Source organism: Sparassis crispa (genome assembly GCF_003851025.1).
Source record: "Sparassis crispa DNA, contig_000002F, whole genome shotgun sequence".
Classification (NCBI taxonomy): Eukaryota; Fungi; Basidiomycota; class Agaricomycetes; order Polyporales; family Sparassidaceae; genus Sparassis; species Sparassis crispa.
Window position 1 is genome coordinate 1,901,144 of NW_020939749.1, and position 22,462 is coordinate 1,923,605.

The 22,462-nt window shown below is 52.5% G+C and overlaps 8 protein-coding genes across 8 annotated transcripts; 2 read left to right on the forward strand and 6 right to left on the reverse strand.

Annotated features, from left to right (window-relative positions):
- Positions 1-1,680: 1,680 nt before the first annotated feature.
- On the reverse strand, positions 1,681-3,813 carry SCP_0306400 (hypothetical protein; the record flags this gene model as incomplete). The annotated part of the gene is made up of 10 exons (XM_027756030.1): positions 1,681-2,083; positions 2,136-2,172; positions 2,235-2,413; positions 2,470-2,619; positions 2,685-2,835; positions 2,891-3,091; positions 3,153-3,266; positions 3,317-3,424; positions 3,480-3,510; positions 3,577-3,813. The coding sequence occupies 10 exons, from the start codon at positions 3,811-3,813 to the stop codon at positions 1,681-1,683; spliced, it is 1,611 nt and encodes a 536-aa protein (XP_027611831.1).
- A 3,002-nt stretch (positions 3,814-6,815) lies between these two features.
- SCP_0306410 (hypothetical protein) lies at positions 6,816-8,134 on the reverse strand (the record flags this gene model as incomplete). The annotated part of the gene is made up of 4 exons (XM_027756031.1): positions 6,816-7,246; positions 7,297-7,395; positions 7,711-7,835; positions 7,950-8,134. 4 exons carry the CDS (start codon positions 8,132-8,134, stop codon positions 6,816-6,818), a joined length of 840 nt encoding a protein of 279 aa, XP_027611832.1.
- Positions 8,135-9,001: 867 nt separating this feature from the next.
- SCP_0306420 (hypothetical protein) lies at positions 9,002-9,788 on the reverse strand (the record flags this gene model as incomplete). Its single annotated transcript, XM_027756032.1, has 3 exons — positions 9,002-9,333; positions 9,449-9,576; positions 9,631-9,788. The coding sequence occupies 3 exons, from the start codon at positions 9,786-9,788 to the stop codon at positions 9,002-9,004; spliced, it is 618 nt and encodes a 205-aa protein (XP_027611833.1).
- A 671-nt stretch (positions 9,789-10,459) lies between these two features.
- Positions 10,460-10,900, forward strand: SCP_0306430 (hypothetical protein; the record flags this gene model as incomplete). Its single annotated transcript, XM_027756033.1, has 4 exons — positions 10,460-10,474; positions 10,544-10,571; positions 10,631-10,834; positions 10,887-10,900. 4 exons carry the CDS (start codon positions 10,460-10,462, stop codon positions 10,898-10,900), a joined length of 261 nt encoding a protein of 86 aa, XP_027611834.1.
- An 854-nt stretch (positions 10,901-11,754) lies between these two features.
- Positions 11,755-14,921, reverse strand: SCP_0306440 (predicted protein; the record flags this gene model as incomplete). Its single annotated transcript, XM_027756034.1, has 5 exons — positions 11,755-12,185; positions 12,245-12,331; positions 12,384-13,544; positions 13,599-13,721; positions 13,784-14,921. 5 exons carry the CDS (start codon positions 14,919-14,921, stop codon positions 11,755-11,757), a joined length of 2,940 nt encoding a protein of 979 aa, XP_027611835.1.
- Positions 14,922-15,911: 990 nt separating this feature from the next.
- On the forward strand, positions 15,912-18,307 carry SCP_0306450 (hypothetical protein; the record flags this gene model as incomplete). The annotated part of the gene is made up of 11 exons (XM_027756035.1): positions 15,912-16,223; positions 16,278-16,459; positions 16,536-16,640; positions 16,727-16,814; positions 16,939-17,092; positions 17,151-17,296; positions 17,366-17,503; positions 17,559-17,694; positions 17,745-17,816; positions 17,886-18,168; positions 18,220-18,307. The coding sequence occupies 11 exons, from the start codon at positions 15,912-15,914 to the stop codon at positions 18,305-18,307; spliced, it is 1,704 nt and encodes a 567-aa protein (XP_027611836.1).
- Positions 18,308-18,720: 413 nt separating this feature from the next.
- SCP_0306460 (predicted protein) lies at positions 18,721-20,432 on the reverse strand (the record flags this gene model as incomplete). The annotated part of the gene is made up of 7 exons (XM_027756036.1): positions 18,721-18,882; positions 18,937-19,028; positions 19,076-19,147; positions 19,201-19,223; positions 19,288-19,502; positions 19,553-19,899; positions 19,958-20,432. The coding sequence occupies 7 exons, from the start codon at positions 20,430-20,432 to the stop codon at positions 18,721-18,723; spliced, it is 1,386 nt and encodes a 461-aa protein (XP_027611837.1).
- A 458-nt stretch (positions 20,433-20,890) lies between these two features.
- Positions 20,891-22,370, reverse strand: SCP_0306470 (Cysteine desulfurase-like protein; the record flags this gene model as incomplete). The annotated part of the gene is made up of 4 exons (XM_027756037.1): positions 20,891-21,052; positions 21,129-21,536; positions 21,596-21,948; positions 22,019-22,370. 4 exons carry the CDS (start codon positions 22,368-22,370, stop codon positions 20,891-20,893), a joined length of 1,275 nt encoding a protein of 424 aa, XP_027611838.1.
- Positions 22,371-22,462: the final 92 nt, after the last annotated feature.

The window sequence follows — 22,462 nt, forward strand, 5'->3', positions numbered from 1 at the left end:
GCTGAGAACATTGATTTTCTGATTTCGCAAGGTTCTTACCCACGCATCACGATACGCAAGCGTCGGTCCGGGATGTCGGAACTGCGGACAGATTAAAGTCATTTTACATACATGGCAGCCCTCCACGAGCGCGCCGACCCGGGAGCTGCGCACGTCGTAATTGAGCGGTGACCGTGCGGCAGTGATTAACCTTACGCCATTCAGGACCCCTCTGACGTTATACACGCATTTATCGACTTGAACGGTTGACTTGCCTCTCCATCAGACGACGTCGTTCTTCACTGCAGGACAACAATGAAACACGTAGCACCGCAAAACACTTCTTTCCATCACTCTCCAGGTACATAGTCGCAGGTGATGTCGGTGCGTTCTTCTAATCCCGGAGTAGTATCCTTTCCTGGTAGTAGTAAGCGCGCCTTGCGAGTGATGACGGAACTACGTCCTACACTGTTCTCCACAGGACATTAACTTGGTAACAACTCGATTGTACAAATCTCTTCTATCTCAGTTCCTCTCTCTCTCAGTGCGCGGCGGGACAGCGATCGGTATCCCAAAGGGGATGATGACTCGGAGCTGGGCCGAATATAGTAATCATTTAGGAACGAGAAATCAGATCCCGAGACCCGTACTCGACGCTTGCTGGCTGCGTGGCCCGGGGGGATGTGTGATTCGGATAGAAATCTCCGTTTGAACGAGCAACTTGTATTATCAGATGATAGACTGTTGTTAAGCCTCAGCCGCATGAACTTGAAGTCCTCATGCGTCTCCGACTCAGCCCAAGATTCTCTGTGATTTTTTTTTGGCCTCATATGATTATTTTCCATGCGGGGGAAGTCCTATGATAGACATAGTACTATCGTAGGTTCTCTGTGAGTTACTCCAGCGCGATCTGCATGCAGACGCGTGGCACGTAAAAGAATCGTGCATTGTGGAGAAGCAGCGAACTCTTAGGCCTGCCGAAAATAGAGACTATTCAGCGTATATCCAATCAGGGTAGGTCCACCTATCACCTTGCCTTGGATCGTTAAGGGGGGCCGCAAATCCAAAGCCACAGAGCACGTCTCTCGGGAGAACTCCCAAACCCGATGTTACCCCATTTTGAATATGGGATACTGGTGACGGATCAGGAAGAAGGAAGACACAACGCCGAAATCTGAAGACACCCGATCGAGCATCCCAGGCTGCCCTCCGTCCCCGCCTGCTCTCCGACGTCCCCGCTCTCCGACACCCCCGCTCTCCGTCATACGCTCTTGGAAATTCAATGTAAAGCGAATAGGCGTGTAACGGAGATTGCCATAGACTAGTAGGCTGTGCAGACCTTCCTTTCTGGGAAACAGACTCGAAGAAACTGTAATCTATGCGTATCAACCGAGTTCAACGAGCTTTCCTAGTATGCGGTGGGGAGCTTGACAAGCCTTCCAGCTTCCACCGTGGAGCAGGACGAAAAGGCCCAGTTCTTAACTTCCGACCGATCGGACAGTTCAATCTGAAGAAGTAACCCTCTCGGTCAAAGTACACAGAACGTCCTCTGAACCGCTTCCGAGCCACGTGCATGAACATTAATCGTGCCTACTATCGTCCATCTAAGTATCGGGGTTCCTTTTCATCTCGTGCACATCCTATCCGTGGAGCAACGAGCGATAAGATACAATGCCTTGCTTCTATGACCACTGCGCGAGCTCACGACCCCTTCTCGTCCTCAAACGCCGTCGACCGCCCTGACTCTACTGGCGTGCGCTCCGGGCTCATGACGGACGTGGCCACTTCACTCTCAACGCCGCGTTTCTCCGTAGACGAGCGCGCCACGTATTCGCGCTCCGCCTCCGAGGGAGGTGGCGCTTTCGCGTCTGCGCGGTAGAATACCAGGACGGCAAGTGCGCTGACGCCAAGCGTCGCGACCTGCCACCAGAACGTCGCGCGGCGACCGTAAAATTCATAGAAACCGCCGTGCGACTTCTCGACGCTTGACTCAATCGAAGTGTCTGCCGCGAGCCCAACCGCAGCGCCGAGCTCGATGCCGCAATTGAACAGTGCGCCTGCGATACCGGCCATGGTGGCTGGGGTAGTTTCGAAGATCGCGATGCTAGGAATTATGTAAGTAGACCTCTACATGTGATTACAGGGATTTGGCGAACCTGGTGTGCGTGTAAATGAGCATGGCCCCTGCGCTGCCTGCGAACACAATGGCCAATGAGCAAATCCCCGTAAACTGAGACTGAAGCACGCAGGCCTACCAATTGTGAGACCTGGGAACACGAATCGCCAATACTTGTCGGGTCCGTCGGCGAACACGAACAGGATAGTTGCCGCTATCGCTATGACGTGACCGAATAGAATAATCCACTTCCGCGGGATGTAGCGCGCAATGGGACCTGTAAAGCTGACCAGTAGGGAGGTGACACCGATAGGAATCCTAAAAAGTAATTTAAGTCACTGGCGTCTGGTAACAACGGAACGACGAAGACGCACATGTGCACGGCAGCCTTGATAACAGACCAACCGTATACCTTCTGCCACAAACCGTAGAAAGTCATGATCGCCGTGTTCCACCAGAAGTAGGGGAGCAGCGAGACACCGAACAGGACTGTGAGATTTGGCAGGAACCATGTCGCTGGCGGGCTGGAGTTCCAAGGGTCAAAGGATCAGAACGATTAGCCAGGATAGGATATAAGCGAACAACATACATTGCAGCCCGTTCGGGGGGAAGGCGGGTCTCCCAGAAGAAGAACCCGGCGACCATGAAAACTGAGATGATGAGAGGAGCTAACACCTCCGCCGATGACCACCCTGCATCGGAACCGCTCGTGACGGCGAAAATAAACAGAATGAGGGCAGCTGCAGCGGTATCCCGGTTGAGATCGCCCTCGTGTTCAGGGGAGATCAGACTTACCCGTAAGGACGCCAACGCCAACTAGATCCAGATTTCTGAGCTTCTCTTTCGCCGTCAAGTTGTCCGATTCCGACTTGTCTTGGGGAGGAATCAGTACGATGCAAGCAACTGCGGATGGAACTGCAAGGATGGTGACGAAGTAGAATATCCAATGAAAATTCGCGAAGTCAACGAAGAGGGCGCTGATGATAGCCCCAGAAGCTAGCAGCCACTAGAGTGAGCTGCTGCAGACGGCCTAGACCGCAAGAAGCTGATGGCTCACTGTTTCCTACACCGCCGACACCACCAAAAATACCAATTGCGCGGGATTGTTCGCGGGGTTCCGGGAAGAACCTGACAATTAATGCTAGAGCAGAAGGGATCGTCATCGCGGCACCTGGCGGTTATGTCAGAGAAGCAGAAAGAAGAGAATTTGACATGACCGACATATTCCACATAGTGCGCGAAGGATGATCAATCCTATCTTGTCCTTGACGAAACCGGTGCCGAGGGAAAGCAGGCCTAAGCAGGAGACTCCCAGAACGAAGGCCGGCTCTGAATAGTGTGTGAGAGATACGCGGTGACGAAGGCAGTACAGAGATGACCTCACTTGGATGGTAGACGTCACTGATCCGACCGCTCTGTAGGAGGGGGATACAGTCAGCCAGTGCTCGTTGGTTCGGCGTGAGTATTGGTAGTGTGCTTACTATCAAGAGAAAGGAAGCGTATGTGAGCTGGAACGCGCTGATGACCCAGCTGGCCTGGCTCTCGTCCATGTTGAAGTGGGACTCGAGGACTGGGGTTGCAGCGAACAGGGCCGAGAGATTGAAGGCGTCCAGGAACATGGCGAGGCAGAAGACGACGAAGAGGGTGTACCGCCTGGCATTGGAGATCTTGCGAAGAGGCAGAGGGGAGATAGCCACAGCCCCGGGGGACGCTTCCATGATCCAGTAGCTTCACCAACGGCCGTTCGAAGGACTTCGTCGTGGAGCTCGAGCAAAACTGGGGGAACCTAGCGAGAGCCATTCCACTTCCAGATGCCATGAAGTACTCTGCGTCGCGGCGAAAGCCAAGACGTGCCAAGCGCCTGCCATCCCCGTCGACGCCACATAGCAGTTAGCATATAGCCGTTCGCGCATAGCCCCAGGCGCCGTCAGGTTACTACGTCTGCTAACCATGCGCAAGTGTCGAGTAAACGTCCTACTACACACGTTAGAACTTGTGTAAGTCGGCCAGAACGAAAGCCTTACACCGTACCTATCTGCTATGCCCGCGCCCCGACTCCGTGTTCCGATTCCGAGATGACTTCATGTTCATTACACTGGACCCGAGTACGTAGTCAACAACGCGGACGTCCATTAACGTTCGTTGGTGCCACGGAGGCAAACGCTTCTATTACTTGGGGTTAGTGGCGCTGCATTCGCACGCCAGATCCGATCCACTTGTGCCGCGCAGCTGACGATTTGTGTCACATTCTCCAGACGTAGTTTGCAACTGACATGGCATAAATTTCTAGACACGCTGGTACAGGATACTACACTCGCAAAAATACAGGAGTTGAAACGTAACAGAGATGTTACAGAATAGCTGGATTGCGAGGAATCTGAAAGGCGCGAACGTTTCGAGAAGATCGCGTTACCCTGAGCGGCAGGCGAAATAAAGAAGAAAAGACCCTTATAAAGAAGACTCGTACAGCTGAATCGGATAACTATACTGAGCGCGGCATGCTGTTATGTAATGACCGATTCTCAAATTCATCGGAATGTAATTTTCCCAATTTGGAGAAGAAGGATCGCTCGTCCATCCCTGCTAACTCCTTCCACCTGTCTGCCACCCTCGCTCAAGCAGGCAAGAATGGAGTACCACACACTGCGGGAATGATCCTGCAGTCGAACTCCCAAGTACTGTCGTGCGGCAATGGCCAGCTCTCAGTTGCGCGCCACATCTGTCACTTACACCTACGTTGATGACAGTAAGATCCCCCTCGTACTGAATCGCACCGAAAGATGGGCTTACTATTGGCATTTGACGTGTTCACTCGGTGACTCTCCGTACGTGCCAAGGGACCCGAGTTGACAGCTGTGTACGTTAAAGTCAGCCCACACACAAAAAGAGCAAGGGAGGTCACGATGCTAACTGAGGATATACACTCAAACGTGCGCGATTCGCTTGCATGAACCGCCACAATATGTATTTCGCCGCCTTATTGATATCGGCCCCGCCTGTGTATTCTGGGAAGTACCTCTCCAGCGGCACCTGTCAAGCGTGTCAACACTTAAGTTCCAACGATGCCAAATGGATAGCGGCGGGGCAGTACCTTGGGTAGCTTATTCTTGAAGACATCAATCTTGTTGAGGAATAAGATGATTGATGTCCGCAAAAACCATCTCGAATTGATCACCGAGTCGAACAGTACCAGCGACTCTGCCATACGATTCTGTACCATGGATATCGCGTCAGACCACCTCCAAGTCCAGGGTATGAGGTCGAACATACCTGATTCCTCTCCTCCAGGAGTACTTGATCGTACTCACTCAGCGCTGTGCAGAAGATGATACTTGTAACACTCTCGAAACAATGTATCCACTTCTTCCTTTCCGAACGTTGGCCTCCCACGTCGAACATGTGTATCCTGCGCCAAATTTAGTGCCAGCGCCACTATGCATCAAGTTCACTCACGATAATGGTCCAAGATTGAACCGTGTCTCCGTGATCCCCGTACTCTTTTGTCTCGCCCGCAACACGTCCGTCTCTGTAGGCACATAGTTGGGCGTCCCTATCCGTAACGCCTCTGTGAAGAAACTGAAGGAGCGTTAGGGCAGTACTGGGACGGACGAATTGGAACTCACTAGCTCGCGCTGTCCATGAGGTAGAACTCGCTGCTGTGATCCATGATTGTTGGGATGATCGGATCCTGCCAGAGCTCGAAGACAGCCTGGGCCATCTCCTCCGAGAAGTAATATGATGGTGACGTCTCCACGGCGTAGTCAAGGATGCGCTCTGTTCGCGCGCGGTTGGTGGGCTGCACGCAGTCCACACCGATCTTACGCATTGCGAGGATGATGTTATGTGCGGACTCGAGGAGGTTGCGGTAGATGGTGGTGCGGTATGTCATCAGCTCTGGGCGCGTGTACCCATTCTGGTGTATGATCTTCATCTGCTTCACGATCGTGGACTTGCCCGACTCGCCAGAGCCCAAGAGGAGAATCTTGCACTCTTTCTTGAATTTGCGGGAGTCCTCCTCGATCTGCTTGTCTATCTCCTGGGAGCGTTGCAGCGCCTCCCTGTCCTGGGCGGACACGCAGTTGCCCATGGCTGAATGAGCGGGATTGATATCGCGGCGTCAGTGTAGCAGCGGAATCGACACAGCGGGGTGTGCGTCGAGGATACAGGTGGCGTGAGGGTCGTTGGAAGTCGTGGCGGAGGGCGAGGCGGATGAGGGGAACGGCGGAGAGGAGGAAGGAGGGAGAAGCGGGAACAGTCGCTGGCTGTCAGAGGACGGCGCGGCTGCTTGCTCAGCCGCCTGCCTTTGTTCTTTCCATCACGTCACGCGTGTCACACGTCCATCTGCTCGTCACGCCAACACAGCGTCCGTTAATTACGAGGCTTTCCAGCACGTTCTACGGTGCATATTTCACCAGAGACAAGTTCTGGGACCACATAGACCCGCCAAGGAGGCTGTGGCGTGAGTGTGGCCAGCGCAATCCGCGCGAAGTGGCGAGTCACGCTGTCACAGGTCAGCGCAATCTAACCGTATAAATCTTGATTTTCTTGATGCAGGCCGGGACTCCTTTCATTTGTCCCTAAACAGGAAAGGCTTAATGAACCACGTCCGACCATCGCACGCAACTCAACAGCGCGGCACGACCAACTGCTCGGTGAATGAACAACAACACACGTGTTCATATAGATCATATTAAATGTACCAGGTCCGGACACCCCTCCTTCAAACGTGCAGCAGCGCCGCTAGAACCCCCGCCAGCGTCGCGACCAGCGACGAGCCCACGGACGCGAACACCCGTGCGCCACCCGAGCTACGGGTCACCGTAACCACGGCCGTCGACGTCGGCCTCCTTGACGAGGACGTCGAGGCCGATAGAGGGTTTGACGTCGTTCCGGGTACAGTCAGAGTAGACGCCCGCGCGCTAGAACTCGGTGGCGATGACGGAGTCGCCGTTGACGCGGGAGACGCCGACGATGACGCCGAACCTGACGAACCCGGCGAGGGACTCGAGGGAGCCGAACCCGACGCAGAGGCTGACGACCCGGATGAAGGCGCAGCGGTCGTGGATGCCGAGGCCGAAGCAGGTGAGCTCGTTCCAGGTGATGTTGCACTGCCGCTGTCACTTGGAGGAGGAACGCTGCCTGAAGGCGGGCCTGGAATGACTAATTGAGCCCAAGAGCGTGGCTCCGAGACCGCAACATACCGGAAGTGGGTAAGCTACTACTTGAGTTTCCGCTTGCAGTCGAGCTGGGAGGAGCCGATGATGCACTTGACGATGTCGGAATTGGCGAAGAGGTGCTCGCTGCGAAAACGCCATCAGTTCCGCGTCCCTCCCGTTGGAAAGTGAGTACGGTGACTTGTTCGTGGTGGGAAAGACTGTGAGTGAATGTAGATAGGCCAGATGCACTATGGCCTAATACTGGCGTTTTCGAACATATGGCTCAAGAGGAAATGCCAGTAGTACATCACAATGCCTCAAGCCACTTTGCCCTGATTCGCGATCTGACACGGCGGCGTCGGATTGATGTCCAGAGGACGAACTGTCATCGGAGCGAGAGATCCTCTTTTCCCCAGACCAAACCCACCATCGACAAGTTAAAGGAGGGTAGAAGCTTACCGCCACTGCACGTCGCGTCGAGAATTTGCATCTCTGTCTGTGCATCGGCTGAATTGCATTCGTTGCTCATGCACAACTGCGCGGAACTGAGGAACGACGGGGATGCGCATGCACACGCAAAATCCCTGTGGTCCCGGTAGGATGCACCGTCAGCACCAACGAAATTCGTGAACGGAGGATGCACAACGAGGACAAAAAAAATTGAACCAGAAGCATAGGGGTCAATAGATATTACTCACAGTCCCTCGCACCCCGTCGCTGTTGCAGCTTCCACTGCACAGGTGGCCGCACACTGCGGCGGGCCAGAAGGCTGCGCCTCTACGCCAAGCCCGAGCACAATCGGGCGACCGTCGCGTCGCGTGCTAGACGCCCAGCTCCACAGCACCAGCAGGGGCACCCAGCGGGGGTTGTGCACCGCGCGCATAATTCAGGAGATGCAGCAAGCAAGTGGGTATATGCAGGTGCAGGTATACCGCAAGAAAAGTTTGAAGCGAGTGGACGACCGGCTGGCAGATGGTCGGCGAGCCTGGTGCTGAAACTGATCTGAGGGACGCGGATTTGACGCGGATCAAAGTTTGGATGGGGGCTTATAGCAGAACGCAGAGAACGACGCGTGAGAGAGCGTGGCTGGACCAGGCGAGATGTACGACGTAGGGGCTTGCAGCGTCCGGACGTCGAGAGAAGAGAGAGACTCTGCCGTGGGCTATAAGGGTGGGGACGAGACACAGAGGTCACGCAGAGAAGAACACAGAAGAGACCCCGTTCCGCAAGACACGTATCACTTGATGCTAACGAATTCGAAGTCCCAAAGAGCCTCCGAGAAATGCAGGGCGCGTGGTATGACAACCCGTGAGCGCCTCAGCTGGTCACTTCTGCATCTCTGTCGCACCGACTTTTGCTCGATAGCCATGGATGATAATCGGTGTTAGCCCAGGCCGTGCGGTACGACATGCTATTATGCAAGAATTGAGAGACGCGATCAATCCAAATTTCGCTTTACGTGCGGCACCACCCAGGCCATGCTGCATACAGCCGCCTCACATGCACTTCAAAAGTTTCATTTGAAAACTCGAGCATGAGGGAAACTTTATAACACTGCGAAAATAGCAGACGCACGTACTACTGCCTCCTGTCGACAAACGTTCGTAAAGGGGCGTAGCACTACGTGAAAATACAGCGAAACTCGTGATACTTTTGAAATGTAACGTTCAAGGTAGGGTCCAACGCGAGGGGAAATCTTCAACGACATATTACCAGCCTGCGCTCTGCAAGGAAACAGCCGCTCTAGACTCTAGAGTACCAACCCGGCACCAAAGACAACTCCCGCGAGCGCAACACCGACGCTTGCAAGCCCTCCGGCACTAATCAGGTCAAGAGCCATAGCGGCGCTGGAGCTGGTAGAGCTGCTGCTGGAGCTCGAACTGCTGTGAGTGGCAGAAGAGAGTGCGGAAGAGATGCTGGAGTGGGACGCTGAGAGTGCGGAAGAGATGCTGGAGTGGGACGAAGAGAGTGCGGAAGAGAGGCTGGAGATAGCAGAGGACACCGAGGAAGCTGCAGAGGAAGCAGCGGAAGAAAGCGAGGATGGAACAGACGTAGCCGATGCTACGCTGCTGCTCGCGCTCACTGGATGAAAAGGGTCGTGTCAGCATATTTAGTGCATCAGGTAGAGAGGGGCCAGTCATAAGAGTATGCTGTTCTGTGATGATAACGCTAAGGAGGCAGTAAACGGTAGACTAACCTGCAACACATTCAGCTGACTGGAGCGCCTGAGCAGCTGAGACCTCCGCAGAAGTGCAGTTGGCCTGCAAGCACGAGAGCGCGGCACTCTGGAAGGCAGTCGACGTGCAGACGCAGGAAAGATCCGAACTGAAAATGCGAAGTCAGAGGTCAAACAGGGATGGTAATACAAAGGATACATACAAGCTGCTGCAACCGCCTGAGGCAGCCGCCTGCTGAACGCAGGAAAGGATGCACGGTGTAATGCTGGAAGGAAGCCCCGTCGGAACAGCTGAGCTGCTCTGGGCGGAGACACCGCCGAGGAAGGCAGCAGCGAGGAGGATAGAGACGACCTTGAACATGACTGTAACTCGTAAGGAGGTCGAGAGGAGAGGAGAGATGCGAGCTTATATAGGCCTGCGCAAAGGGATCGAGATCGAGACCATTTCCGACTGACTGGTTGAACTCTCCGCTGTGTGGGGTGATAAATTTCACGGCATGATCTTCAGACTTTTTTTTTTTGAGGAGAAATATTGCAGCTGTTCATTGACACGCCTTGACTCGCCTGACTGTCTGTCTTCGCCCTGACGCTGAAAGTTGAAACGAGTTGCGGTCACGTGCCCGGAGATTAGTTGGTGGCCGACAGTTGCCCCTGTCCTGATGTGATTATCGTAAGTAGAACGTTTCGTTTGAGCCTCATCAGAGTCATCACCACATTTTTGTGTCCACGATACGGCTGCCGTTGTCCAACCGTTTCAATATACCTTAAAAATCGCGTCGATCTCAAGCCCGAACTGCACGACATATCGTTTGTCATAGAATTCTGAGGCGTTTGATTTCAGTTTATATAATTAAAAGAATGTAGTAACGGTACGTTGGTGCCTTACTTTTGAACTCGAGTCCACGTCAACTCTTGTCACCAGTTTGCACGCGGAGAAATAAGTAAGCTTTTCAGAGCTTATTCGAGCTCAGCTCAATTACTGAAAAGCCCTTACAAATTACATAGATATAATAACATTAGAGACTAAGCATAATGATAGGGAAAAAGGTAATGTCTTCGGTTTACATCTCAAGATATTTGTTTAATACCTTGCGCACCGTCATGCCTGTGTTTAAGGGTACCCAGGGTAAGGAGGATAACCAGGGTAACTGCCCCCAGGAGTCGTCGTAGTGGTAGCCGTCACCACTGATGTGGTCGTGGAAGTTACCGATGCGACCGTCGTTGACGTCACCGTGGTAGTGGCGGGGATGGTGGTGGTTGAGAAGGCATCAACCGTTCTCGTCCTCGTCAACGTAGTGGTGGTGCGTGTGACGGCTAATTATATGCAATCAGCGAACAGCAAAACCAAGAGGGAATCTCGACATACCGCCCTCGACGCAGACGCCAGATATCGAGAGAAGAATCGCGGTGAGTGAAAGAACTTTGCTTGAGAACAACATGTTGCTGATTTTTGCTGCAGATGTAGGACAATGAGAATATTTACTTACAGTGTCATTTTCCTAGGAACTTTATACGTTTGTCGGCTCCTCCGATCCTCCCTCCATCACCGTCTTGACGGTGAAGCTGGGTGCACCCGACTTCCGCGTTAGCGACATCCCGACTATCCGCTATCCGTTCCTCCGCTGACCTTGTTCCGCTCACTGACGTGCACGCCCGCGCAAATCTGACGTGTTTTTGTTCACAGCCGCACGATGTCTTAGCTAATACCATCTTGCTGGCTCTCTGGTCCATCTGACCTGTCTCTGTTGTCATTCTATCCCATCCTCGGACGCATTCGTACTTGCTTATTACCTCAACCAATTCACGTCCTAGCCAATCTGTACACGAATTAGGATCATCGCACCCAGGTCAACCAAAGGTTGAACTCGGTTAGCTAGAGGAACTGCAATGAATGAATCGAATTGGGAACAGCTCGATGACATCGCAGAGTATTACGACATTCTATTCCGCTGCGGCAAACTTTATCTTAGAGGGACATCCGCACGTCCAAATTTGTGAACCCGAGCAATGCGGATGATCTTAAAACGAATGCATCCGTTCTTATTTAAATAGGTTCAGTTTCACATCACTCGGCGGGTCGACTTCCTCTCCGTCAAATTGGCGTATATGCTACAGCGGCTAAGTTAACGTTAGCCTTACTGAGGAACGTGGATGGAGCTGTCGCTACGCGATAGATCTGGCAGACTAAATCAGAATCTACAATAGTTCTACGCATATGGTGGTGCAGACATGAACACAAATACAGGATCCGCGAAAGTAAACGATACAGCGTGTACAGATGAGTGATACAACATGTATGACCGAAAGAAACACCAATTAATCCGGATTTATTTCTCGAGTGCGCCCTCAATTACTTTCTTAAAATTCAGCATAAGCTTCCGAGCGTCGTCACGCTGGCTGAGCGCAACCTGTAGCTGTCTCCGTGTCTCGCTGTGCACGGCGCTCGCAGTATCGTTTCTTGTTTGGTCGGACTGATAACGGGTTTGCTGGCGAGGAGTTCGCTCTGCGTCGGCGGGTCCACCATCAAGCGTTCTTGCGCCAGCGAGCTCAAGGGCACGCTCTAACTGGGCAATACGGTCGCGGGCGGAAGAGAGCTCACGGTTGGACGTAGACAGATCGGTAGGGAGGAAGGTAGAGTCCGCAAGTCGAGACGACAGATTCGGGGGATGGCGCTCCACTCGGTGTAATGGACTAAACTGTTCGTCGGACTCGTGTGATCGCGACTCTGTTTCATCGCAAGACGTGGCATCATCTTCGCCTGTTCATAAGCATCAACCATGGTACACGGCACACCCGGGGAAGCCAAGTCGCACTCACCGGCGGAGTAAATACTGGCAGAATCGGCCGCTGACTCGACTCTGCTCATTTGATACATAGTGTCAGACGGAGAAGTACCGTGTCTATCTGTTCTCGCATACGTCAACACTGGTTCAGTGGCCACTAACGTTGTGCTCACCTGCATCAGGGTACGGTGATTCGATCACCTCGCGATCGCCGGGAGGATGACCCGGGAAAGTAACATAGTCCTGCGTCCTCACAATGGCGACATTGTTTGGCGCATACGGTTCCTTTCCACTGCTCACTCGTTGATTCTGGTCGTCGCCCTCTGTCCTTGGTACAAGGGAAGACCTAGAAATGGGCTGTCCAGAGAAGTCGCTGAGCTCGCTGTCCGTCGTGGACGTGAACGTGCTGGAGGATGCATCTGACGAGAACGAGGAGTATGGTCGCCGTGCAGGCAAGCCGAGATGATCTTGCATCTGCGAATGAACCGCGCGCTCAAACTCGGTATACGTGTCGCACTGGTCAATATATGTCAGGTGCACACGGCTGCTGTCAGCCATTCTTGTGGGGTATGATGCCCTTCGGTTTCGTTCCTCCGCATTGAAATCCGGGGCACCTACTTGAACGGTACTCTTTCTGGAGCCCCTCTTGGACACTGCCTCCTGCTCAGCGTCGAAAAATCCCTCGGAGATTCGTCCCCATCTATTCAACAGCCACACCATCATCAATCTGGCTGCATTCTTGCTCGGTCCGCCTAAGAGCCGATGCCCGAAGATACGAGCGACGTCCTCAAAGACGATCCCATTGTCCGGGCAAAGTGGGATCTGTGTGAAGAACGCGCACAGGTAGAAGAGTAACGAGAAGTTCTCTCGAGGAAGGAGGCGGAAGATGTGCTGTGCTATGGCAATCTGTGGAGCCTCCGCATCCAGTTCCTGTTGTCGCAACTCCTCTTGCGTCATGTCCCGAGCGGAAGGAGAACCCTTTACGAAGGGGTCAGACTGAGATCGCTTCCGCCGCCTCTTGGATCGGGAGTACGAGTCGCCATCCTGCTCGGGCGACATTTCTCGCGCGCGTTGTTCTTCCTCTCTGGCTACCGATGGCCGGATGCACCAGCTCCAAAGTGCGTTATGGAAGGTGCGGTTCAACAGAGCATCCGGAAGAGCATCCAGGTACGTAGAGAGGAGCGCGCAAATGTTCGGCATAGATTCCTGGCGCACCGTCGGCAGCTCGTACGGAGCAGGCGAAAAGGGAGGAGGGGCAGTGTTGAATGAACCAACGAGTTTGAAGAGGCGAGCGCGATTGGGGAGAGCACGGAACAGTCCTTGCTGGTATATACCTGAAGAAGTGCATCAGATACAAGAAAGTAAAAAACAATGAAGTGACTACTGACCCGTGCGATAGAGTTCCTCGATGCATGCGTACACGACAGTAGGAAGGTTATGCTGATACCCGCACAACACAGCGGTCGTCGGTGCATAGGTCGCTGCTTCCCGCAAGGACGCACCAAAGACACCTGAGATCGAGCAGAAGGGCTTTTTAGTGACATTCAAGAACAGAAAGAAGGTGAGCACATACGAAACTTGGTGTCCTTTCCGTCGCCATTCTGGGGACCATCTAGAAGCAACGACTGCAGCCTCCTCGCTATAGCTTGCCTATCTTTCTCCTCACGCTCCTTGTCCTCGAGCAGCTCCTCGACTTCAATGTAATCCTGTAATCGCTGTCCCTGCCTTTGCAACAGCTTGCTGAGCGACTTCAGCACCGGACGCGGCTCTGGCGTCCGAAATAACGCTGGGGACTCATGGTCATCCTCGTCGGGCTGTTGCTTATACGGAAGAGTCATAGGAACCAAGGAAGAGGATGGTACGAAGGAGTGCGCGTGCGAAGATGGAGAGCGACGAGCACGTAAGGAGCAGACTTGACCACCGCTGGACAACGCGTATTTGCCTATATCTTCATCCTCTCCCAATGTAGGCTGCGCTATGTACTGCGCTTCCCGTGCCGCCGACGGCATCCGCGGCGTTGTGGTGCTCGAAAGCGGACGCGGGCGGGCAGTGCGCATACTGATCGGCCCCTGTCCACAAGTTCTGGCTAGCCGATCAGGTTCCGTGTCGATTGTGCGGATCGAGCGGACGCTCGAGTGTACCGGGGACAACTGCGACTCGTCACCAACGAGAGCGTAATCACGGAGTCCAGTCGTCGCATCCCGAGGGTCGGATACAGAAGGGGCGCGATCGAGAGCTATAGACACGGCATGGGCGCGCTGGCGTTCGCGCCTCTCTTGGCCAGTACTTCCCCGGCGCGACGGTTGCCTGAGCATCGGTTTCGCTGAAGGATGGGCAGAGAAATGAGCTTCCGACCGAGGGTCTCGATGAGGTTCGCTTGGTTGCCGGACAACGCCACCTTGCGAGTATTGAGCATCTCTCTGCAAGCCCCCTTTGCTGTATCCGTGCGGTTTAGCCGGATCCGAGGACTTGTGGGATACGCTGGGAGAACGAACACGGGAATGCGGCACTGCCAACTCTGGTTCTGGCGAAGGCGGCCTTTTGGTGTGACGAGTGAATAGAGGCATACTGCAGAAAGCTAACGCTGTTCCTGAGACCTGCACAGGAGTAGTGTTCTTCGACTGCGAGCTCTCGCGCAAGGGTGTTAAAGTGGGAAGCGCGTAGAGCACAGTGCGTATGGAAATCAGAGCCAAGAGTCTCGACATGGTCATTGCGGGGAGGTGGCTTCATTACGGTTCAGACGGCCGGACCGCGGAGAATTGGGCGGCTATGGAGGTTGGCCTGTTCAAAATCTAGAACTGTGGTCGAAAGTAAGACATTGGTATTCGGACTGACGGGAGTATCATATCAGCAAAGTCTGAACACGACAGGGATGAGACATAACCGTGACAGAGACGTACCATATTAATGAACTTACCATCACCTTACAGGTCAGGAAACTCGGCATCGCGATGGAGTCCATCCACGCTTCGGTATCAACTGAGGGTTGTTGGTTGTTCGCCCAGATTGCACACGTACGCGACTGGCTGGCCTGCTGTTGAACTCTCCGCTGTGTGGGGTGATTTCACGGACAACGTACTGCTACCGCTCTGGGCTATTTAAAAATGGTGGCTGGTTAGATTCATAAGCCCTGGAAGAGGGGCTGTAATTTTGTGTCCGGACCGCAGGCTCAGCAAGCCAATGTTTAGCGAGGAACAGCGAGACACATTGCATCTCCAGCTCAGTCCAGAACCGAAGTTCGTCCACCTGAGGAGAGACATGTCGAATCGGCGATCCCCCACACGTGCAGCGCGTCTCATGAACGTCTCAGCCACAGCACCTCCGGCCGATTATTACATAGACCTTCTCGCCGACGCGTTTGGACACGTACGTTTCCTCCACCGAGACTGTGAACATGGCTTTCTAATGTCTGGTAGTCTGCACTCACTATTTGTCCTGTTTGCGTGACCTCAACCGGTGAGGAGGTAGATAGGTAGGTAGGTAGATAGGTATATTACCAGAGTCACGGTAAGTACATGGAAACACTTCGGCTGCAGCATGAGGGGCACGCGTACAGCGCCGCACGGGCGCTATCCCTAACATTTCCTCAGTCTCTGGATCTTGGACTTGCTTTCTACAGCTTATTTTGACTTCACAGTTCTGTGGCATATTTCGCTACCTCAATCTAATCCACTCTTTCTCAAGCTAGCTCTACTCGTGTCATGTACGAGGTGGACGAGTCGCCGGACGACCGCATCACTAGCGAGCGATTCTTACGCTCCAGAATGGTTCAAGTTCTCCCTCTTGTTCGCTATGTTCCAGCACCAGAGGACGGGTCCACGGCTGCGCCCGAACTTCGGGATTGGGAGAACTCAGAATTTACTGATTTTCCTCTGGAGGACCACAATTCCAGGTGCTACATATGCTGGGAGGACTACCAGCCACCCCGGAGGAAGTCAACACTGATCGCATTTGCATCAGAGCAGGAGACTCCCGAGCTGCTCAAGCAGTTTGCATGCGGCCATGCTTTCCATGTACGTGGCAGTGCGTCTCTTCCGACCCGTGCAATTTGTAATCCTGTACTGCAGAAACGGTGTGCAGAACATTGGGCGCGTGAGAATGATACGTGTTTCTTGTGCCGGAGAAACCTTCGTCCGCCTGAGGGTACTCAGACGGAGGCGGAATGGTCTGCAATGTACAACCTCTTAGATGATCAGAATGGGGTAGTCGAAAGAGCGGTACAATTGCAACTACTGCATACCTTCGAATGGTGGTTTCTTTCTCTTCCTCAGACCATAGGTCTAAACATGCTCATGTTTGCTTGAACTTTACTTCTATGATTGTAGGGGACGTGCCTATCAAGCACGCTTCTCGGCGGACAGCAGATACCTCGCATTTGGATGTGGCCCAAATGGTGTATGGATATTGGACATCGCCACAACCTCAGTTCGGTATGATGGGGTTTCCTATCATCTCCTGTGAATGTAAACTTACCACATTTATTAATCCTTGTCCTATAATACATGTAATCACACAGCACTTTCGAAGATGGATCAGTCTCCTCCTCATGCTTTGGCCCGAATGGACAGATACTTGCCACAGGACATGCAGATGGTCACATAAATGTGAGCCATTATCCAGTCTGGTAGTTGTAATGGCTGCAATAGCCCCCATACTCTTTGAGTTATGTTGAGCTGGAATGCATTCTCCCCTCCTGTGATAACATTAATGCTGAATGGTGTGTTCCAGATTTGGAAGAGTGATGCTGTGGAATACACACTTGATGGACATACTGCAATGACATGGGCATTTGAGGTCACAACTGATGGACGGTTGCTTATATCATTATCAGATGATGACACCATCTGGATCTGGAATACTACCAATGGGAGTGCCATTCATAGTGGGTATTGTTTGACATACTGGATTTGTGTGTAGCTCATTCTCACATCTGCTTACAGACATAAAATGCTCTGCCAGGCTGGGATTTGTATCTCTGGTGCCAGATGGATCCTTTATAGCTCACGGGCAGGAAGGTGGCAAAATTGATCTATGGAGCGTGAAGAAAGGCAGAATTATCAAGCAGTTTAAACTCCACAGTGATAAGGTGTCTGATGCAGTTTTCACCCCCAGTGGCGAGAAAATGTTGACAGGGAGTGCTGATATGACGATGAAGGTATGGGACATGGCCACAATATTAAGTGGGGCAGCAGCACAGAGTGAAGTTGATGAGAACACACAAGAAGCAAGTCAATCTGCTGTGCCTAGTATTTGTCATGATATGCCTCATAATGGTCTATTTGTTGGGCACAAGGCATGTGCACCTGTTCCTCTCATTGCTTTACTTGCATGACACAGAAGTTATACAGTTTCCAATCTGGCCATTAGACATATCACAAGATGGACAATGGGCAGTATCCGGTGATGACCAGGGCATGGTTCATATTTGGGATGTGAAAACAACTGTAGTGCAGTGTGTTCTGCGGGGCCATAATAACACAGGATGTGAGTGTATTCACAATTGTTGGAATCTAGTTTCATAGAGTTATCTAAAGTGGCAGCGGTAAAGATCAGTCCAAACAACAAGCTGATAGTCACTAGTGATGACAGTGGCTGTGTTCATATATGCAAGTACCATTCAGATGGAACTCACAGTTTGCTGTGCACCTTGAGCTCATCAGAGTATCATCATACAGGGAAATTCACTACAGCAGATTCATCTGACAAGGAAGCACAACAAGTTCAAGCCACCTTGTTTGAACCACCGACATCACCTGTCAATGACTACATAGCTTCTGTCACTGCGACAGTGCTTCCAGTCACATCCTCCTCCACACAGTTGAGGGTCAGTCTAGACAATGACCACCTTCTAGGACATGATGTGTCTGCCATGTCAGAGCAGACCACACACTCAGTCCTTGATGTCAAATCTCCGAAGAATTCTCGCTCCACAGCTAATAGCCCACCACCAAAGTCTATGTAGGTGCAGTTCCCTGTGCAAATAAAGGATCTAACTTAAGGCCAATATAGCAGGAGTAAAATCTTTGCAAAATTGCGGCAACTCCTCATCCAAACCTTCTCACGCCGACACACATCTCAGCATCAAAATGAACATTGACTGTGAAAAGTGATCATTCCCATCTGCTAGTATTATCCTTGACTACATTCTGTAATGGTACAGCCTGTTTGCACTGATCTGTGTGCAAATACATCTCATGAATGTTAGCAAAGGCCAAGAGCACCACAGTGACCTTCTTGCTTTGCCCTTAGTCCAGTTGACAACAATGAAACCCTACTTGAAATCCCGACCAACATGTTGTTTGTGGAGCACAACACTGCTCTTGGGTACAAGGACGGAACCCGATGTAAATTTTGGGAGGGCAAATATCGAGATTCCAGCGAAGCAGACAGGCTCTTGGGACACAATCACTTACATGAGCACGATTGTTCGTACACTTGAAGATGGCAGACGGTATAATGCAGTGTATGTTACTGGATGTGTTCTACGATGACGTCAATCGGCAGGCCATCTCACGGAAGAGTGTGGACTCCTCTCCGCATGTTGCAGCGTAAGCGGAGGGTGGTCGCAACTGCCATTACTACAGACGACACGACAATCCAGACCATCAATACGCTGAAGTTGAGGCCTAGATGACTCTTTGTGCCATATATAATCGTCGACGTTCCGCGAATCTGCACTGAGAGCATCAGCGGTTCTGCGCGTATATCCATGGTTACATTGCTTACCGCATGCACCAGTGGAAAACCGTAGCCATATTTGTAAAATCCTGGCATCAGCTCATTCGAGTACGAGGCACCAGCAGAGTTCCAGAACACCCCTGTTTGGACGTAAGCTTTGAGGAGATGGGATGGGTACGTTACTTACAGAAGTTTAGGAACCAGTTTGTAGTCCAGAAACCGAAGACCGTCACTATCGCCTCAATGGCCAATCCGAAAGCTGCATTGAATAAAATGAACACCGTAACCAAAAGTTGAAGAGAAAAGAAATACCGGAAACTGTCATCCAGTTCAACCTGTGTAACGCAAAGCATCGGCCCTCTAAGTAGTGCATCTTGGATCGGAAAAATCGCCACTTACATCCACAGTATCACGAAGCCTCGACCTCCAAATGGTGTCGTAACCGGTATCCCGAACGCGGCTTGAATACCCGTGATGGACAGAGCAATGATGAAGTATGCAAACATGCAACTGAGCCACCGCCACGCAATCGTCGACGTGATGTTTAAATATTCTCCGAGCAAAATGCCGATCTTGTTCGCCGTACCAGCCACGGTGAAGCTGAAAGTTATAAGCTGAAAAAAAGTGAGCACATTGCCGGTGTCAAACGCAGGTATAGACTTACAGCGATCGCTCCGCTGAGCACTGCGCCAAAAGCACTCGGGCTATATGCTGGACGAAGGTCATTTGCCAGGTAGGAAAAGCCGGATGATAGGCACTGCGGGCAATTGAGGGCGGTTCGGATTGCCGTCGCATTGTCGAGATTGGCAGATAAGAATGTAGCACTCGCGTTCATCGAAGCTTGCACGATGACTGGCTCAAGAATTGCGAGAATTGCTGGGACAAGATGGCTGTTGGAGGTCAACGGGTTTCGCGCGCCTTCGGAGACGACCTCGATCGCACTGGTTGGGTCATAGCTAGAATTTCCGGTGACGAGAGCCTGTCTGAGGCGTTGCGTAGCTGCAGCGTTCACTGGGCGGCGAATAGGCGTCAAACAAAGCTCATCGTGAGATTAGAATGCGTCGTTCACCAATAACAGCACCCCATGCCTGCTCGTCGTAGACAGCATCCCGCACTTCTTGGATTGATGCAAACGTGTCTCGAAAAATTAGACGAAGATGATTCGCCCGCTCAAGTGAAACCTCAAACGCGTCGACCACTTGGGAACCAAGACTATCGTCATCGAAGTTTACAACGAAAACCTCCAACTTCCCCAGATCGTCGTTCCGGATGTACGTGCCATACAGGAGAGAGACCGACGCCCAGACAATGAGCCAATTGACGATGTTGGAATAGAAGTAGGTTCTCAGGGCTCGGCGCCGGTGCTGAGCAAACCCATCGCTGAACCAGGGATACTGGTAAAGGGGTCTGGGAGCCGCAGCCTGCTTCCTCTGAGCTTCGTCCAGCTCGGTCTTCTGTATACCGTTAAAGGCGCCAGCTCCAATGTACCGCAAGACAGGATCGGAATCCTTGAGGCATGGTGGGGGGGACCTAGATGCAGGCATAGGTCGAGGTTCAAACGGACAATGACTGGTTTATGCGGTGAAGATGTAGCGTCCTTTGTATCATACTGAAAGCTCCAGAGCCACCTATAATGAAGTAATGGTATGCTGTCAAGCCGACTAAGCATATTATATATGTATGACCCGCAATGCCAAAAATTAGTGATGCAACGCACCTACATGCGCGCGTCATCCGTCCAATCTCTTGGCTATAGACACAGCCTCGACTATGGAGCGTCATCATAAGTTCGTCTTGTTTAGACAGTCGTTTTAGTTCGCAAATTTCCCACGGGGCCACTGCTGACTGAGGGCGGGACTTGACTACGACCGCGTTGAAGCGACCATCAATTGCTGGGCTATTTGGAGGACGAACAACCATAGAAATTACTTATGACACAGACGCCTATCGACAGAGCGTATAAATGCTGCGTCAGCAATACCCAAGGCACGACCACTTGCGTTCAGGCCAGAACCTCCTCGAGTGTCTCAATGATGTGTGCAACGTCATCGGAAGTGTTGTAATGCACCAACGAAATTCGTACAACCGCGTCCTTGACATCCACTTTCGGTGCCAGTGTGTCGATTAGCGTGTACGCATAGAAGTGGCCCCAGCGAATCCCAATCTGCAATACAGAAACGATCAGCGGTGAGGAAGGGGACTAGAAAGTCACAGGAAAGATAGCTGGACGGAGAGCTTACCTTGCCTCTCTTATCAAACTCTTTCACCAGGTCCTGGCTACGCATGGCACGATCGCCAATTACCAAAAAGCTGATGGTTGGCACTCTGCTCAGCCCGGCGTGTTCATCTCCCACAATGCGCACGCCCCTCGCCTCCTTGCTCCGTAGAAACACCAGCAGAGGCTCTATCAGAGTCTGCTCGTGGTGCGCGATCAGCTGGAACGCGTCACAGAGGTCGCCAGAAGGTGCAAGCGCACGCAGGTATGGAGGCACGGCGGTGCACCCCCACACGAGCTCGTAGCCTGGCCCGCCTGGCTGCAGCTTGTACGGTTTGGAGGCCACATCAAGGAAGGTGTGTGCCAGCGAAGACAATGAGAGCTTCAGGGAAGGTGTTCGCACATACAGCGCCGATGCGTGCGGACCGTACACCTGTGCAGGTGAATCAACACGTTTCTGCGCTTCAGTAGAGCGATTGGGTCGACGTATACCTTGTACCAGGAGAAATAGCAGTAATCGATATCCCAATCTCTGACGTCGATACGCCTGTGCGGAGCATACGCGACGCAGTCCACGCACACTTCGAGCTTCTGCACTCCTAGCTCTTTCGCTTTCGCACGAATGACTCGCACAGCCTCCTTGACGGGTACAACAGATCCAAGGATGTTTGAACACGCGGTGAACGCAACAAGGCGTGTCTTTGGCGTGATGAGCAGAAGAAGCGTGTCTACCTCATGGAACACAGCGTAGGGGTTGTTCGGAAAAAGAGGAGACGGCGTTGCGTGCCAGTACTTGATAATGCCCCCTCGGCGAGTAGCCACTCTCTTCCAAGGCCCACAATTAGCTGCAGCGAGTTGTCAGACGGATCGGAGAGGAAGACATGTTATTGCAAGAGAAGAAGAGAATTCACTGACACTCATGTTCGCCTGTGATGATAATTTCGTCCCCGGCATTGATATCGGCCTCCATCGCGCGTGCCAGGTTCTCAACGAGCATCGTTGAACTGCTGCCAAACGCGACCTCGTCGACGTTCTCTGCGTTGAACAGCTGCCGCGCCGCCTCAGCACCTTTCTCGACACGGACCGTACTAGTTACAGACACCGAATAGTCTGCCCCGAGCTGGACGTTCGTGTTCAGAAGGTAATCAGAGATGCGCGCAGCGGCATCGGCGAGACATTGGGAGCCGCCCGCGTTGTCCGCATACAGGAAGTCCGAGGACAGAGCGGGGAAGGCAGCGCGTACGCGGGTGACGTCGAAGGTCGTCATCGTCGTTCGATAGCAGCGACGCCTGCGCGGAAATCATCGATACGGTCACACATTAATGCTCAACCGGGTGCCCGTCCGGGCTTAACCCTAAA